Source organism: Cicer arietinum, chromosome 6 (assembly GCF_000331145.2).
Source record: "Cicer arietinum cultivar CDC Frontier isolate Library 1 chromosome 6, Cicar.CDCFrontier_v2.0, whole genome shotgun sequence".
In the NCBI taxonomy this organism is placed as follows: Eukaryota; Viridiplantae; Streptophyta; class Magnoliopsida; order Fabales; family Fabaceae; genus Cicer; species Cicer arietinum.
In genome coordinates this window covers 24006682-24026398 of record NC_021165.2, presented here as the reverse complement: position 1 = coordinate 24026398, position 19717 = coordinate 24006682, and the positions used below count along the sequence as shown (strand labels likewise).

At 26.1% G+C, this 19717-nt stretch overlaps 2 protein-coding genes across 2 annotated transcripts; both read left to right on the top strand.

Annotated features, from left to right (window-relative positions):
- Positions 1–2209: 2209 nt before the first annotated feature.
- Positions 2210–4723, top strand: LOC101513833 (pentatricopeptide repeat-containing protein At1g71460, chloroplastic). The gene has a single exon (XM_027335473.2). The coding sequence runs from the start codon at positions 2306–2308 to the stop codon at positions 4388–4390; it is 2085 nt and encodes a 694-aa protein (XP_027191274.1). The 5' UTR covers positions 2210–2305; the 3' UTR covers positions 4391–4723.
- A 9809-nt stretch (positions 4724–14532) lies between these two features.
- LOC101489660 (cinnamoyl-CoA reductase 2) lies at positions 14533–19511 on the top strand. Its single transcript, XM_012717670.3, has 5 exons — positions 14533–14833; positions 15162–15316; positions 15433–15618; positions 16223–16575; positions 19068–19511. The coding sequence occupies exons 1-5, from the start codon at positions 14686–14688 to the stop codon at positions 19237–19239; spliced, it is 1014 nt and encodes a 337-aa protein (XP_012573124.1). The 5' UTR covers positions 14533–14685; the 3' UTR covers positions 19240–19511.
- Positions 19512–19717: the final 206 nt, after the last annotated feature.

Below are 19717 nucleotides of genomic sequence, written 5' to 3'. Positions count from 1 at the left end.
TTTGTCTCCAAGACACAAGATGATAGTGCTCTTTGCATTTTCAATAAATTCTTCATTTTCTCGTGCAGTCATTGTTGCAAGAAGAGCCGATTCACCCTTCAACGCGTTCACCAAGCCTTGTTGTACTAGAACAACATGCATCTTTATCTTCCACAGACCAAAGTCATTTGCTCCATTTAACTTTTCAATATCAAACTTTGTGGTTCCAACCATTGTTGCTCCCTTTCCCACAGACGACGCCAATTGTTAAAACAATGTTGAGATCTGCAACAAGAATTAACCAACAAAAATAGAAGACAAACAATTGCAGAGAAAAAATGAAAACGAAGAGAATTTCGAAAAACCAGAAAAACCAGAAAACGGAGACTGATTATCGTTCTCCGTTTTGTGCAGTTTTAAACAAAACATTTTTCAATCAATGCAAACGCGAATTAAAGAAGGATAAGGGAAGAATAACACCCAAATGTACATGTTCGGTCTCAATTAATGAGACTTGTGTCACATGCAAGCAAGCAAGATTAATCAACTATTGTTAATTTTACTTTACAAGATTAAAACCTTCTCAAGATTGATCTCCTAGTATCTTTCACTGTTTATGAACCAACAATACTAGCATTTTCACCTAATCTTTCTTTCTCTCCCTTTAATCTTCTCTCTCTGATTTTCTATGAATCATGAATTGCATATGTCTGTCTTAGTTTTCCAACTATGACATACATCAACACACTTCAATTTATTACATTGCATTTTCAACTATAGTATTTAAAGGCACATTGTTTAACTAACTATAACAACCTTTGTCATAACTAATTCAGTTATAATAATAACTAACTCCAAATTTGTTACTGATTTGAGACACACTTCCACATTTACCATAATAATCAATAATTTGTTAGTTTAATCCGTTATATTTCAAATAATTCCCAATAATATCCTTATAAACTAGTAAGTGTTTGGCATATTTTGACAAATTTTGGTGTCTAAGACTATTAAGTGTGGAATGGTTTGATTCATTCCTATCATTATGCAATGCATGAAGTAACATGTTTGATACAAAATATAATATATAATTAACATATGAGAGAGTAAATATTTTTAATAACTTATTAACGATCGACTATGTAATCTTTAAAACATATGAAAGAGTAAATAAATAAATAAATTTAATAAGTATTATTAAAAAATTTAAAACCAACAAATAATAGATAAACATAATATTTATCTAAGTGAATAATAAATTTTAGTTAAAAACGAATCGTTCGGAAGAATCAGAATTCAAATTTTGAATGAAATATTCTTTAATTATACTTACCTCTCATTTGAACTCCGAATTATCATAACTTCATTCTTTTAAAATTAGAGGTTTAAGATAAAAAATATTAATATAATATCTCATGAATTTTTTACTAATAAAAAAGTTAGAATTGATATATACAAATATGTTACTATTCAAATAATTTTTATAAAAAGAGATAAACAAATATTCACTAATATTCTATCTTGCGATTTTGTGCATTTTTTAGTTTTGATTGGGATAGTTTTTTGGATATCGACCTCCTAACCTGTATCATACATATATGTATGGTCTGTTTGTTATATATTATAAAAAAAAGTTATTTTGATGTTTAAAAAAATCATAAGCTTTTTTTTTATGTCTACTCTAATGAAAATTACATTTTTTTTAAATTAATTATAAAAATTAATTTTTATAAGAATTTACTTAAAATAACTTCTCATTTAAAACAGTTTTTAAATAATTTAGGGTAACTAAATTATGTTTTTTATGAGAATTTGTATTAAATTGATTGATGATACGAACTTGCCACTATTACAAAAACAAGTAGCTGTTACAGATTTGAGATTGAGATGTAGTTTATATCTTTATTTTTTAATATAATGATTCATCTAATTGTGTACCTGGTACACCAAATTATACGACATCAATATATACAATTCAATATTACATAAAAATATTAAAAAAGTATATATATATATATATATATATAAATATATAGAGTAATACAAAATTAGTCAGTGTGATATAAGATCTAACCGTCGAACTTTGTGAATTGAAAAAAAAAAAAAACTAAAAAAGATTTGTGAAAATTATCCACATAATAATATACTTTTAGACAAAGTTAGTTAAAGTCTTATTATTTCAAATTAGAAAAACAGATAACAATTACCGTTGAGGTAAAAAAAACAAAACAAACGGGACTCGTATTGAATCTCTAAGGTGAAATTTCACAAATGACACAACCTGCGTTACCTCCTTAAAAATACCGGAAAACCAAATCCAACAACAATGGATAACTCTGTTTCTTCTCTCTCGTTACGTTTCCCTCCAAACCAAAAACCCAAAAACATCTTTCAACTCTTCAATTTCAAACCTTCCCAATCATCACCACCATCCATCACAACAACAACCCATAAAAAAAAATCACCCAAATTCACAACCACCACAAACAAAAACAAAAACATTTCAGAAAAACCATTTTTAGAAGAAGATGCATTCCCATGTTCTTTACCACTCCACAACAAAAACCCACTTTTCATTTACAAAGACATCAAAAACTTCGCTCGCCAAAACAAACTCAAAGAAGCTCTCACCATTTTGGATTACGTTGACCAACAGGGTATTCCAGTCAACGCCACCACTTTCTCTTCCCTCATTGCCGCTTGCATCCGAACGAATTCGCTTTCGATTGGAAGACAAGTTCATACTCATATAAGAATCAATGGCCTCCAAAATAATCTATTTTTGAAAACTAAACTTGTTCAAATGTACACTTCATGTGGGTCATTTGAAGATGCAGTGAAGCTGTTTGACGAAAGTTTTCAGTCAGAGAGTAGTGTTTATCCTTGGAATGCTTTGCTTAGAGGAAGTGTGGTTTCTGGGGGTAAAAGAAAACAATACATTGATGTTCTTAAGACTTATTCAAAGATGAGGGAATTGGGTGTTGAATTGAATGTTTATAGTTTCTCTAGTGTTATCAAGAGTTTTGCCGCGGCTCCGGCACTATTTCAAGGATTGAAAACTCATGCCCTTTTGGTCAAGAATGGCTTGCTTGATAGTGACATTCTTAGGACTTGTTTGATTGATATGTATTTTAAGTGTGGTAAGGTTAAGCTTGCACGCTGTGTGTTTGAGGAAATTCCCGAGAGGGAGAGAGATGTTGTTGTTTGGGGAGCTATGCTTGCTGGTTTTTCTCACAATAGGTTGCAGAGGGAAGTGTTGGAGTATGTGAAGTGGATGGTGGAGGAAGGGATATATCCGAATTCGGTTATAATGACGATTGTTATTCCTGTGATCGGTGAACTTTGTGCGAGGAGGTTAGGTCAGGAGGTTCATGCTTTTGTAGTGAAGACAAAATCGTACTCGAAGCTAGTGCCAGTTCAATCTGCTTTGATTGATATGTATTGTAAGTGTGGGGATTTGGGTTCGGCAAGGCGAGTTTTTTATAGCTCGTCGGAGAGAAATGTGGTTTGTTGGACAGCTCTTATGTCAGGGTATGCTTCAGTTGGAAGACTAGAGCAGGCACTGAGGTCCATAATATGGATGCAACAAGAAGGGTTTAGGCCTGATGTGGTGACTGTTGCAACTGTTCTTCCAATTTGTGCTCAGTTGAGGGCTCTTGAACAAGGGAAACAGATTCATGCTTATGCTTTGAAACATTGGTTTCTTCCTAACGTATCTGTAACTTCTTCGTTGATGGTAATGTATTCTAAATGCGGTGTGGTTGAGTATTCTGCAACACTGTTTGATGATACGGAGCAAAGGAACGTGATTTCATGGACGGCTATGATTGATTCGTATATAGAAAATGGGTATCTGTATGAAGCACTTGGCGTGATAAGGTCGATGCAGTTGTCAAAACATCGACCGGACTCAATTGCCATTGCAAGGATGTTAAGTGTTTGTAGTCAGCTAAAACTTTTAAAGCTTGGGAAAGAGATTCATGGGCAGACCTTGAAAAGGGATTTTGCGTTGGTCCATTTTGTTTCATCAGAACTAATTGATATGTATGGAACTTTCGGTGATGTTGATAAGGCAAAGTTGGTGTTTAGTGCAGTACCTGTGAAAGGTTCCATGACATGGACTGCTCTTATAAGAGCCTATGGACACAATGAATTTTATCAAGGTGCAATTGATCTTTTCCATCAGATGAGATCAAATGGTTTTTCTCCAAACCACTTCACATTTGAAGCCATTCTATCTATATGTGATAGAGCTGGATTTGTCAATGATGCTAGTAAAATCTTCAATTTAATGCCTAAATATAAAATTGAAGCATCTAAGGAACACTTTGCTATAATGGTTCGACTTCTTACCCGATTTGGTCAACTAGAGAAAGCTCAGAGATTTGTACAGATGAGTTCTTTCTTATAGTAAAGGCAACTCCACATTTTCCATTTGATTGGTTTATACATTGTCAAACATTCCTGAAAACAGACATGTAACTTTTGGTTTACAAATGTGAGTAGTAATTTATAATCCCATTTGCAACTCATCTACTGACAAAAACCTTGATTTAATCTCTTGCTGATCATTTACCTTCCCACATGTTAGTACTGTTTTTGAAACTAGTAGTATATAACTCTCTAAGTTTCTATCAACAGCATTAACTTTAATAATGCATTCTTTCATGATGACTTAAATGAAGAGGTTTACACTGTATTGAATTCTTCAATTTAATTATTAGATAATAAAATTATTCTACAATTTTTGTTATGATAACTGCTATGTGCAGTTAGAAATACTTAGAATAGGAATAAGTTAATTAGGAGAATAAGACATGTTGCTTTTAAATAAAAGGGGTGATTGAGGGAAAAAGTTAATTGAGGCACAAATTTTCAGGAGAATAAAAGTAACTACTGAAAATTTCAAGACACAAATTTCCAGTAGAATAAAAGTAACTATCAGAAATTTCAAGGTACAAAATTTCCGGTAGTATAAATAGTGTACTGAAAATTTTGTTGGAGAAATTTCTAGTAGACAATTCATACTACCGAAAATTTCACGCCTTGAAATTTTCGGTACACCGATTATATCACCGGAAATTGTAAAAATACAAGTTCCTTAATATGTATCGAATTTTGAGAGAATAATTTAATTACAAGAAAATTTGGAGAGGGGTAAGATTTTAGAGTAATTTTTTTTTACTTTTATTTGAATGAAAATAAAAGGGACAAAATTGAATTTTTTACATTTTGAAGGGTATAGGTCCAATTGTGAGGTACGAAATCCAACTTTCTCTATTCTACCATCAATAAAAGTTGTTTATTCCCTTAACACTTATGAAATCGCAATAAAATATTCTAAAAATTTAATTTTTAACTTCAGAATTTTTTCATTTTTGTAATTTAATTAATGATATATGAATAATTAATAAATTTAGATGGTTATATATCATTAAATTACACATGTCATATCATTTAAAATATGTTAAATCGTCATTTTTTAGTTCAAAAATCTCAGGGAGGAGACCAAAAATGTCGACTTTTAAAATAGATGATCAATTTTGTGAATTGGTAAAAATAGATACTAAAACTGCAATTAAACATTTAAATTATGTTAAATCGATATTTTCTAGTTCAAAAATATGAGATGGACCAAAAAAGTTGACTTTTAAAATAGCGGATCAATTTCGTAAAAAATAAAAATACTAAACCTACAATTAAGCCTAATATGAGATAATGTTTTACTTTCAAGAACTATTAGAAACATTGTGTTGTAGTCATGGATATTTATTTATTTTAGGGTCATACATATACATAGAGAAGAAATAGGTTGCATCAACTAAAAATGAATTTGGTTTATGTCATGTACAATTTGTAGTTGAAAAGTAGAGTAGCAAGAAAATGTGTTATTCCATTTGAAGATATTCTTTTTGACGATGAATGAATAGATAACTGAATATGCTAAACTGATGGTACCAATAGCAATGTTGACCAAACCAATGGTGGCAATGTTTGTAGTGGCACCAATGTTGAATTAAGTGGAAGTTCAAAAATTCCAACTTCTGATTTTGATTTTGATATTGTTGAAGAACATGTTTCATCTGGGGAAGAGTTTGATGATGATGGACAAGATTTGTTAGCAGCTTTGGACTTTAGAAGCCATTAGCATATATTTTATGAAATGTTTTCACTTTTTACTTTAGGAAATTAATTCTGTATGTAGTAGCATCTTTTATATATACTTTGCTACTTTGTTTATTACGGAGTTTTAAATTGGAAGGTTGAATTATTATTATTAATATTTTTATAATTAGTATTTTATTATGTATAAGTGTTATTTATAGGTTTCTAATATCATTTTTATGTATTTATAGAGTCATAAGAATTTACGAGTCGAGTGTACTTATCGAATTTACTGACATTTTATAAATTTATGTAAACTTTCAAGTCTAATAATTTTGATGGAGTCTATTAAGAATATGAAATCAAAGTGTTTAATTGTGATCTTTTTTGGAAAAAGTTATTTGAGTTGGTGTTATGGCTATCCATTTATCTACCACCAATCCATCCCTATATAAGAAACATGTTAATGGGTTCGATCAAATCTATCCATTTAAAAATATAGATTACATACTTTTAATGCTATTATTTATTTTGAAATATATAGTTTTATGAAAATATTTTTTTAACATACATTAAAAAACAGTTAATTTATTTTATTTTATTTATTATTTTTATAAAAATTAAATTTTATTAATTAAAAATATTTTTTAGTTGTTTTGGAAAAATAGAGTTTAAATTGTAATTTAAATAATTTTTTTATTATAAAGCAGAATTTTATTAGAAAAAAGATTTATTTTTATGAATTAAAAAACATAATTTAAATTCTATTATTTTTATCATCTCTAAAACCAGAAATTTATTAATTTAAAAAATAATACTTTAATAACAGGAGGTGGCTGGTTGGAAGAGGTATGTTGTTGACCATAATGAGTCCCCCAAATAATAAAAAACTTTTTTTTTAATTCTATAAACAAAACAATTTTTTAATCATAAAATAAAATAAATAAATAAAACTTGATAATTGGTGAATTGAATGTTGTGTGTTATGTATAGTGACCGGATTGAATTGAATATTTTTGACTAATTTTTAGTGGATTTTAATGGACTGTTTCAATTTATCCATTGCCATACAAATGAAAATCTATCAATTTCATCCATTTTACCACTTCTAGTAGGGTAGAGTTTATGCCAATTTCTCTAAATGTAAATATTTTTCTTGCTAATAGATCTGATACGGCTGATGCATGAATGATCCACCTAGAACAAATTAGGCAAAATATTGATGGGAAACCTAAAACCAAAAGAATGAAGAGTGGTTCACACACATAAAACAAAAAACAAAAAAATGAGACTAATGATCTTGGAAAGCAAAAAGCCAAAAATGGCTTGAATTTTGTAGTAGGTTTGTGTCATACAATACACAAAAACCTTCCGAATGGATCGTTATCCATCCATATTATGAAAGAGATGGATTGCAACCAAATTCCAAACCATTGCAAATTATTTTGTAGAGTGAATGCATTATGGATGGATTGGAAGGATAATGCATTTGTTTTATGAAAATATTTTTAATTATTTATTTTTTTATATTATTTTTATTGATTTTATTTGTTAATAAAAAGATAAGAGATTTTTAAAATGTATGATAGTTTATATTTATAAAATAATGAAAATAACAAAAGAATTATTTTTATTATTTTCAAAAAAAATATCATTCTTAACTAATATTTCATCCTTTCTTTATCACAATAATTTTTTTAAGAATCTCACAACTTTTTACTGATAAATTAAAACGCATATTTTATTAAATAAAAACAAAATATGTTTTCATAGATTAAATAGACCATATAAATGATTGGATAGATATCGATTGTTGGACCATAATTTCACTTGTGAAATCCAATGACTTTCTTGCTACATGATTTATATGTTCCACTTAACTAGCCATGCTTCACTAGGCTGTGAGAACAAATTGGATGTCTATTAAACTCACACCCCAACTTCACTATGCTACACTTTGTTTTGCTAAAACATATACTACTAATGTTCTTAATTATAAGCATAATATGAGAACAAATATAAATATTAATTCAAATTACTAAATGCATGTATTAATTTTTTTTAAATATACCCTATACTATTATCAATAATTTTTATCTTGTAAACGAAAATACAAATTAAATACATTTATGTATAAAGAGTATTTTTATTTAGTATTTTTTTTAATCTTTTTTATAAGACTCCTTTTGAGTTTTTAATTGCATTAGTTATTTTTTCAATAATATACCTCTAATTAATTTATTTTTTTTCTGCCACCACTAATACAATGATCACATTAATTATTTATCTATTTTAAAAGATAGTAAAATTGTAAAAATAATTCTCCATCCATTTTAAAATAATTGACTCATTTGTAACAAGAAATTGTTCATAAATGATTGATTATTACAATTTTCAATGCACTTATTTCTAATTGTACCTTCTAATTGATATTATTTAAATTACAATATCTTTTATTATGCATTTATAACATTGACAATGTATTAGTATTTAACAAAGACAATTCAATAAAAATAGTATTCTGGTTTTCATTACTATATATTTTTTAATATGTGTAGAACAATCAAATATTAAATTATTTTATGATCGAAGAAGTGTAATTACCAACAAAATTAACGTTACTATCAACTTTCATAGTTTTAATAATTTAATAAAATTTTATATTTAGGAAGAATGTCGTATATACGAAAAAGATAAAAAGTTTAACTAGGCATATCACCATCACCTGTTAATTTCAACACTAACTATAATTGGAATTTAATGATACCAATCTTGGTGTGTTGGTTGTTTTGTCGATATGGGTTTAAATGGAAATGTGGAAAAATGTAACTCACCAAATTTTAAATCTGAAAACGAAAATGGCTTTTTTTTTAAAAGAAATCGTTGGAAATTGCTATCGAGGGAGTAGTACCCTACCAAAAAATTTCGTCTATAAAAATTTTCTCATATTTTTATTGTCTTTAAAAAATTTCGAAAATGAAAAATTTGATAAAAAGTGTGGATTCAAAAATTTTCAATAAGAGAAAGTAAAAATATTACGAGTAAAATTGAGTTTTATAAAACTTTTGGGATTGAAATTAAAGTGAAAGATATCAAATATAATTTTCTGGACATCCAAAATGAAACATGACATTTTGCATTATAAACATTAATTCATGATATTTGATAGTATATATTAAAAAGGAAAAATACAAACAAAAAAAGGCAATGTAATGTATATAATCTGTCTAGGACTATTATTAAATTATCTTTTATGTAAAAATGTATTAAAATTTGACTTTTCATGATAAAACGATAGTATTTTGTTTTTCAATTATTGAAGCGATAGTTTTTTTTAATAAAAATGATATTTATGATCATTTTATAAGGTTGAAGTTTTATCACTGAAATAGAATTAATGAAATGTACATATAAAAGAAGAAAAATAAATATATCAAATAATTTGTATATAGAAACTTTTTTTGTTATCAAAAGATCATTTTTAATTAAGAAAAATCAAGGTATTTTTAACGTATCAATTTTTTATTAATTGAATTTCATTTAAATTAAATTGTACGTAGATTTAAAGTGTGTATATATATATATGGTGGCGTATCTAGAATTCTAAATCGGATGTCGCAAATCATTTAATTTTAATAAAATTTAATTATTTACCATACATTTAAAAAAAAAACATTTAAATGATAAAATAATTAAATGTATTATATCTAATCAAATAATTTACATACATACCGATAACTATTCATTATGTAAGTTCATGTTTTTTTTTACAAATGTAAATTCATGTTTTGAAATCATTATGTTTTACTTGCATGATGTAATTTAAAACATGATGACTTCAGAAACATCATTAATTGCATTCTTGTAAACATCATGTAATATATCTACTAATTCATGTTTTGAAATCATCATGTTTACAAATGTAATTTAATTGCATTGCATGTAAATTATGGCATCATGTTAAATCATATATTTTTTTTAATTTTTAATTCAACTGTAATAAAAATGACAATATTATTAAATTGAACATCACATCAATTTTTAATGATATTTACTATATAAAAAAAATATCAACATTTTTTATTAAAAAAATCATAAGCTTTTTAGTATACATACAAGTACGGTTCTTGAAATTTAGGTGTTTTGGGCGAATTTTTTTAAAAAAATCTTTGTAATTATTTAAATATTAGTTTTTATTTTATATTTTATTTATCATGTGAATTAGTAGATTTCATATAAGATTTTAACAATTTCAATTTTAATAAAAAAACTATTTCCATGAAATACAAAAGTTGAATAATTAATATTATTTAATAAGATGTGCATACGTAAAGAAAAACAATTAAATGTCTTCAAGTAACTTAGTAGTATATTGTTTGATCGTAATTTCTCAAATATATCTATTGACTTTTAATTCTTCAAACAAAATTTCATCATCACATTAAAAGAATTATTACATATTTTTGCAATTTTCAAGATGTTTATTTCATATTTTAATTTAAACTATTATCAAAGAATGATATTTTATTTTGTTAAATGAGAGAAATAAAAAATGAAAAAAAGGGGACTATGTCCTTAGAAAGGACACACCAAGGGTATCAACTAATAATGATAAAGACGAAAAAGAGTGCCACTCCAGAATCATGATAAGAGAATCCAAGATATTAACTCTCATCTTTGATAAAATATATGCATAAACATTCGTTTCTCAAAAGATGTGGTGAAAAGTGATCAACCAATGTATTTTGCATGAAATTCTTAATAATCTCAAACAAATTCGCATAGTGAGAAATTGAGCAGTACTCATTGCGATATGTTGAACCACATGAAACAAGTAAAAAACATTTGGTACCCATTACTAGCACAACCGAATTCCTATTAAAAGCGCTTGAATTCCTACAACAAATAATCTAACCCTTAATATTAGACAATTAAAAAATATTCTCAAATACAAAGTAGTATACAACTTAAATCTTCTAAATAATTATTATTTTTTTATTAAAATATAACTTTAATTATGTTAAACAAGTTTTAATATCTCTACAAAATTTAAACTGTAGTTTGCTAGTAGGCCTCTTCCCATTAATGTGTGCAACGGTATTGCTATTGAAATTGCTGCCTTTGTGAGTGTTTGCTTTATTTGGTAAAGTTTTAAACTTGGACTTTTTAAAAAGAATGAAAGAAAGGTGTCCTTTCCTTGGATTGGAGTCTTTAAAGAGTAGTTGTAAATGTTGATTTTGGGCTTTCCTTGTTGTACTTATAAACTTGACTTTCTTTGTCTTTTACTCACCAACCCATCATCCACTTGAGAGAATAGAATCAATATACCACAATTCCGTTCCCACTTCTACTTTCTCTTTTCTTTTGCTAAATCCACAATGAGGTCAAAAGCAAACATTGCATGAAATTATTGACATATTCTACTTGACCAATGTGTCAACAAAATGGAGAAAAATAAATAGTCTTACTATATAATTTGAAAGTTGAGAAATTCTATGAAGTATACTCTTAATTAAGCAATGTAATACATACATTTCTTTATATATATATATATATATATAGCTGTAAAAAAAAAACCCCAACTACTAGGCTCTTTTAATTTTTTTTTTTTATTAAACTCTTAATATTAGGTCCTTATAAAAATAATTTTTTCTAAATCTTGACCTATTATTTCATGGGGGCTTAAAAGAGGGGGCTCAGGGGGTTTATAGGCCCCAATATTTTAATAATATTGAGATTTTTTCTCAAATTTTTTTTGAGAAAAATAAATAAAAAAAATTGAAATTTTTTTACCAGTAAAAAATCGAAAAATTACTTCTCGAAAAAAATTAAAAAAAATTTATTTTTTTAAAAAAAATCAATTTTTTTAAAACGTGGGCCTATAGGCCCTCTAAGCCTCCAAAATTTTAAGGGTCTGAGGCTTACTTTTTGGGGGCCTTTTAAATTATAATTTTCTGGACCCTCCAACATGTGGGCTGGGGCCAATAATTAGTAATGGAAATACTAACTTTGCCTATTTTTATATTTGTACAATTTTTAAAATAATATTTTTCTAAGACAAGACAAATATTTTTTATTGATTCATTACAAATACACTCGATAAATATTTATTAAAAATAAATATAAAAACAAACACGAGACAAATATGTGTTATTGATACATAAAAAAAAAATATGACACCTAATTGTCACTAATAAATGTAAAAATAAAATATGAGATAAATATTTATCACTAATAAATATAAAAAAATACAGGACAATTATTTGTCATTTATACATTAAAAAAAAGTTAATCACACATATTTTTCAATGGTTAATATAGAAAAACTCAAAAAAAATTATTTGCAGTTGATACAAAAAAAAAAAAACGGAACAAAAAAAAAACTAATAAATAAATAAGTAATGCGAGAGAAATCCCTAACAATGATAAAATTTAAAAAATCATGAGACAAATATTTGCCACTAATAAATATTAAAAAAAACACATAGAATAAATACTAATCAATCTTTGAAGTCTAACTCAACTAGTAAATGTCGATATTGTTAAATCGAATACCATATTTTTTATTCGAACTTGATACCTCACAGTTGTGTGCAAATTTATTATTTACAATTTTATTTACAAGCAAAAAAAAATAATATTTATCATTAATAAATACAAAATAATATCAGACAAATATTTGTCACTAATGTGAAAAAAAATATGGGATTCTGATACATAAAAAAACACGGAACATACATTTGTCATTCATCAAATTTTTTTTTTTAAATATGGGACAAATATTTGTTATTGATACATAACAAAATACTTAACAAATATTTATCACCGGTAAATATAACAAAAACATGTGTAACAAAAGACTCATAGTTGGTATTTTTTATATCTTTTAAATAAAAAATAAGATTATTTATAATATACTAATTATCATATTTTAGTGCCTAACAAAATTATAATTTATTATTAAAATCATACACGTGACAAATATTTATCATTGAAAAATTATTTAGAATTAGTGTCTTTTTAATATTGTCTATATAAATATCAAAATAATTATAATACATTAACTATAAAAAGCATTCATTGGACGCATCTTGAACTAAGAAATTGGACATATGTGAATCAAGTTTTGATATGTATTACTGATAACTATTTAAAAAAGATGAGATAAATATTTCACTGATAAATATAAAAAAAATTAGAATAAATATATGTGATTGATACATAAAAAAAATACAAGATAAATATTTGTCATTGATATATAAAAATAGATTTGAAGACATCATTTATTTTGCTACATAAATTTTCTATAGTTCTTAAATAAAATATTAATAATTTATTTATTAACTTTTGGAAAGGCCCTCTAATAGTTTCCCTTTAGGCCTCATAAAAAAATTGACAAACTATTTCTTTTACAAACTATTCCCTTTTGAAAAGTTACTATTTCTTTTAAACAAACTACAAAGGGAATATTTATAAAAAAAATAGGCTACACCAAATATTTATCGTTGATAAATATTAAAAAGGTGCACTATAAATATTTATAATTATTACATAAAAAATACAAAATAAATATTTGTCATTGATATATATATATATATATATATATATATATATATATATATATATATATATAATACAGAACAAATATTTATCAATTATATATATAAAAAAATAAAAGACAAATATTTGTAACTAATAAATATAAAAAACACTAAATTTTTTTATTCATACATAAAAACAAACACATAACACACATCTCAGAGTAAAAATTTCAACCATGCAAATGCTTGGATCTCTTATTAGTTTTAATCGATGAAAGAAAACACGTTTTGCCAAATTAAAATATGCATATAACTAAAATTAGGACCATGTGTCGTGTACCAAAAGAAAATACTACCAACAAACTCTCTAATAAATATTTTCTAATATATTCTATTAAAATTTATATAAATCTTATGTGAGTTTTATATCTAATACATTCTATTAAAATTTATATAAATCTTACCATATCTGAATTTTATATAAATTTAGTAAAATTTATATAGATTAAAAAATATGTTAAAAAATAGATGTTAAATAGTATATTATTTACATTATTATAAAAATAGAAACACGTGCTTATTAAAGAAAATAGGACTATGTTTACAATTTTGAGTAAAATCCGCGTTTAAAATCATTTTTCATGTTCACATGTATATACGAAGCTACCTATAAACAATTATATAATAATTTAATATATCCAAGGAAGAAGGTTACTTGTGCACTATGTGTTTTTTTATTACAAAATAGAATAGTGACTTCAACATGAAATAGCCAAAAACGAGTACAAAATTAAATTCGGTAGACATTAGGTGAATATATTTTTTATTCACAATAAAATAAAATAAAATAAAAGGTGAATATATATGTTTTCTTTGATCTATAAAAGGAATCCATTGCCCTCATTGATCTATATCACTCACACTAAAGAAGCATATCTATCTTTCATACTCTTAGAGCTAAAACATCCATTTTTGTTCTCTCTATTGGTCCTTCTTTTCTATTCCTAATTTCTCATCTACTAATTTGTTTTTATTTCTTCTTATACACAAAAATACAAAAATGCCTGCCTATGAAAACTCTTCATCGGAACCCTCTGCCCGTGGCCAAATAGTGTGTGTCACGGGCGCAGGTGGGTTCATAGCTTCTTGGCTTGTCAAACTTCTCTTGGAAAAAGGCTACACCGTTAGAGGAACTCTCCGAAATCCAGGCATGCATGTTATTATTATGTTAAATTTGTTTCTTATTGTCAAAAAATTCGTAAAATGTAAGGTTTTGAATTGTGGTCACAAACATGCATGTTATTATTGTGTTAATTTTTTATTTTATTGTAAAAAACTTTGTAAAATGTACGATTTTGAATTGCAGCCACAAGCATGCATATTTTTATTGTGTTAATTTTTTTTTATTGTAAAAAACTTCGTAAAATGTAAAAGTTTTGAATTGCAGTCATAGTCATAGTAACGAGTAGTTTTAATTATTTGTTTAGTTGAAATTTAAGTTATTAATTTGACATGGGAATGCATTTATATGATTAGAGGATCCAAAGAATGGTCACTTGAAAGAGTTGGAAGGAGCAAGAGAGAGGCTAACTCTTCATAAGGTTGATCTTCTTGATCTTCATTCTATTCAATATGTTGTTAATGGTTGCCATGGTGTGTTTCACACAGCTTCCCCTGTCACTGACAACCCTGTGAGTAATTTTCTTTGTTTTCTATTTTGTAAATTTAATTAATTTTTCACATAAAAAATTGTGTGACATAATTAAAAAGATACTAATTAAGGTGAATTAATTTTGGTGGAATTCAGGAAGAGATGTTGGAGCCGGCAGTAAATGGAACAAAAAATGTCATTATAGCGGCGGCGGAAGCAAAAGTGAGACGTGTCGTGTTCACTTCGTCGATTGGAACGGTCTATATGAACCCAAATACGAGTAGAGATGTTGTGATTGATGAGTCATATTGGAGCAATTTAGAACATTGCAAAAACACCAAGGTTTGATTAATATATTTACTAGGGATCAATGATATCATTAATGTCCTATAATATGACTAATTAAACACAATTTCAAGATTAAGGCTAGAATAAACTTTTCATAAAATACACTCCATGCAACTAAAAATGTTTACTCGTCATATAGGTGATTTATCTATAAGATTGAAGAATAAGTTGTTTTTCGGCTTATAAGTGTTTGTTTCATGTGAATGAAATTTATTATTATGAATTGTAGATTTGTAAATTTAAAATTTTATTTTCAAATGTAAACCATTAATTTCTAGAAATAAAATAAGTGTCACTTTCCCACCTTTTTATTCCAAATGAAGGGGAGGTGAGAGAAATTTTTTTTATAAAGAAATAAATTAATTATTAGCACTTATGTTTTAAAAGAGATTTACAAAATTATCCAATTATAAATTAATTGTGTAAAAATAATATATTAAAAAAGTAATATTATGATAGTGAAATACGATTAGATGTATAATTAATTTTTTTTACATGTGTATAAAATATTGATTATTAGGGGATTAATTATGGTTAATTAAATTTTTTTTTGACAAAGTGGTTAATTAATTAATAATGATTGTTAATTAATTTGCAGAATTGGTATTGCTATGGGAAAACAGTGGCTGAACAATCAGCATGGGAAATAGCAAAAGAGAATGGTGTGGATTTGGTTGTTGTGAATCCAGTTGTGGTTGTTGGACCATTATTACAATCCACAATTAATGCAAGTACAATTCACATTCTAAAATATCTTAATGGTTCTGCAAAAACTTATGTGAATGCAACACAATCTTATGTTAATGTGAAAGATGTAGCATTGGCCCACATTATTGTTTATGAGACAAATTCTGCTTCTGGTAGATATATTTGTTCTGAAACTTCTTTACATCGTGGTGAGGTTGTTGAAATTTTGGCTAAGTATTTTCCAGAGTATCCACTTCCTACCAAGTAAGTGTTTCTTATTGTACTATTTCTATTTTTGTTCTTTTTTTAATTGTCGCATTTATAAAAAAAATTATTTTTATTTATTTATTGTTCATAGTAGAGAGAAAAATAGATATTATGAAATAATAAATGATCGAAGATTATTTGAATTATTGGAAAATAAATGGTTAAAAGTATTATAGAAAAAATAAATAGATCCCCTTAACCAAGTAAGTGTTTGTTATTGTCAATTTATTATTTTTACTTATTTGTTTAATCTTTTTCTATGAGATTATTCTTTTGTTTTTTACTTTTTTATTCTTGTGATTAGTGTTTAGAATCCAAAGAATTAAAACTATATCAAATTAAGTGGGGATTTTACTAAGTTGAGGTTGTAGACCTTTTGATTTTACAAAGAAAATGGAGGAAAAGATAAATAAGATAAATGTTAGTAGATAATTATTTTAGTTGTTTGGTAATAGAGAAATATATATCTTTTAGTGAGTCATAACCGGAAATTTTACTCAAGAAATGAAAATATTCTCTTAAGAGTTTCCATCTGGATCAATTTCTGTATTTAACTCTAAAAGTTAAATGACTTTGTGTTAACAAATAATGAGAGAGACATCATAACATAAGTAATATTTTTGTTATATTTCTAAAAAAATATAAAGGCCAAATTAATGGACTATTACTCCATGCGTCCCTTGTTATTCACACATACAACATATATAAATAAAAAAAATTCTTGAATAAAATATATCAAAAAAATTTGATAGGACCACGTGTATATTTTGCATAAAAATATTATTAAATTGTTTTTTTTAATGTATATTTAATTTTGACTTTTTTATTTCTAAAAGTAAGTTAATAATAATCTCAGTTCAACTTACAAATGTCGATATTGCGAGGATGAATTTCTTGTTCCGAATTGAAATTTAGAATCCCATAATTATGTGACTTAACTATAGTGAAATTTATCATCTTTTCTAAGATAAAAAATAAGATAAAAATAGTAAAATTATTTTGAGATAAATTTGAAAGAAAAAAAAGTATATTAATTAAGAATATCACTTATATGTAGACACAATTTTTTTTAAAGAGTGTTTATGAATAAAGATAAAGAGAAAATATCTCAATATAAGTGATTTAGACCGAGAATCAAGAACAAATATTTGTATGATTAAGTCTAATACAACACGTTTCTAGATTAAGTGTGAATTTCTAGATTAAGTGTGAATATGAGTATTACAAATTATTAAAAAATACATGTGTTGGGAGAGTTGAAACATCACTCTCCCTTGAAAATTTAATAGCACATGTTCAATATTTGAATTTGTCCATTTAAGAGGTAGTTTAACTCCATAATAAAAAATAGATGTTTAGGAATCAATTTAAAGATTAGTTTTATAGCGGGATCAAATTATCTAAATTGCTGAATTTAAAAAGCGAGAATCAAATATCCTAATTAAGAGATTTCGAAAAAAAAATTATCATATATATATTTTCTCTTCCTTTGAATGATAAGAGATTACACGTTATTCTTTCACTTGTAAATTATACATGAAATAATCTATACCCCTAATTTAAAAAAAAAAAAAAAAAAAAAAAAGTGAAGTTTTCAAAGTGAAAACACTCGAAATGAATGCAGAAACTATAGGTATACCAACTTTGACTTTTTAGTGTAATATTCAACTTCAACTTCTTTAGAATATTAAAGTAAAGTTGAATCCAAGCCTCACAAGAAGTCAATGATTTATAGGTTACAAAGCAAGTGGAACTTAAAACTTCACAAGTCATTACCAACCCTTGTTTTTGTGATACACTTTTACCTACATTTTTAGTTAATTAATATAAGGGGATCCTTAATCATCCATTAAAATTTGAACTAAAAAAATTGAGTGAAGAATGGGTAAAGTAAAGTGACCTACTTTGAAAATTTGCTTAGAAGAATATATCATATTTTGGAAAATCTACTAGCCAAATATTGATTAATAATTAATTAGTGTATGTTGCAACCAAATGCGAAAACAATTTTTATAATTCATTTATGTGTTCATATTCATTAAACTTTAAATCAAACATACACTTAGTTTAAAAATCTGAAAATTTCTGCTTATTTTAAAAATCTGAAAATTATAACCCCAAAAAAAGCTAATAATCATAAATTATGTTATATTGTCCTTGTGATAATTTTATTTGTTCAAGTAAGAACTACATTGCTTAAATTCTTTTGATGCACTACATAAAAAAATATTCTTGATATGAATAGTGTTGTCAAAAATAAAATAAAACTTATTTGAAGAATTATGTATCATATGGTTGATGAACTTAAACTTCCAAAAGGGAAGAACTTGTGGATAGAAATAGAAAGAAGTTAATTAGTCTTTGTCCCCTTGAGTAAATATTTGTGGATAGAAATAGAAAGAAGTTAAATATTTGTAGCAATTTGAGAAATGAAAATATCTTTCATTCAAGATGGGAGCTAAACATTTTTTGTTGTTAAATCTTTGCAGATGTTCAGATGAAAAGAACCCAAGAGTGAAACCATACATATTTTCAAATCAAAAGCTTAAAGACTTGGGATTAGAATTCACTAATGTGAAGCAATGTCTATATGACACAGTTAAGAGTCTCCAAAAGAAAGGGCACCTTCCTATTCTCCCAATGCAAGAAGACTCTGTTTAATTTTAAAAAATATGATATAATATATATCCTCGTGGGGTATTTTTTTTTAATTAGAATTTGAAGGGAGTTTATATATATATATATATATATATATATTAAATTTGAGTGTCTTATACTATTTTTATGTAAAGTGTAACTTTATATTGTCGTAATTATGACAATGAAGTTATTTTAGTACATTATTTTTATTTTCCTTTATGTATTTATTTGTACTATATTATAAATTAAAAGTTATAATTAAACCCGCAAGATGAGTACTAGTACTACATGCCTTTAAAATAAAGTTACTATTTTGTGAAACTGCCTTACAGTTGTAACATTAAAATTTAATATATATAAGCTATTACATTTTAAGTCTTTTTCCATTCATTCATTCTATAAAAAATTGTCTATTACCAATTACTTCTCAAACTTGTTACAATATATATAGGATTTATCAAATGTGAGAGGTTTTAAAATTTAAGAATGAGATGATTAA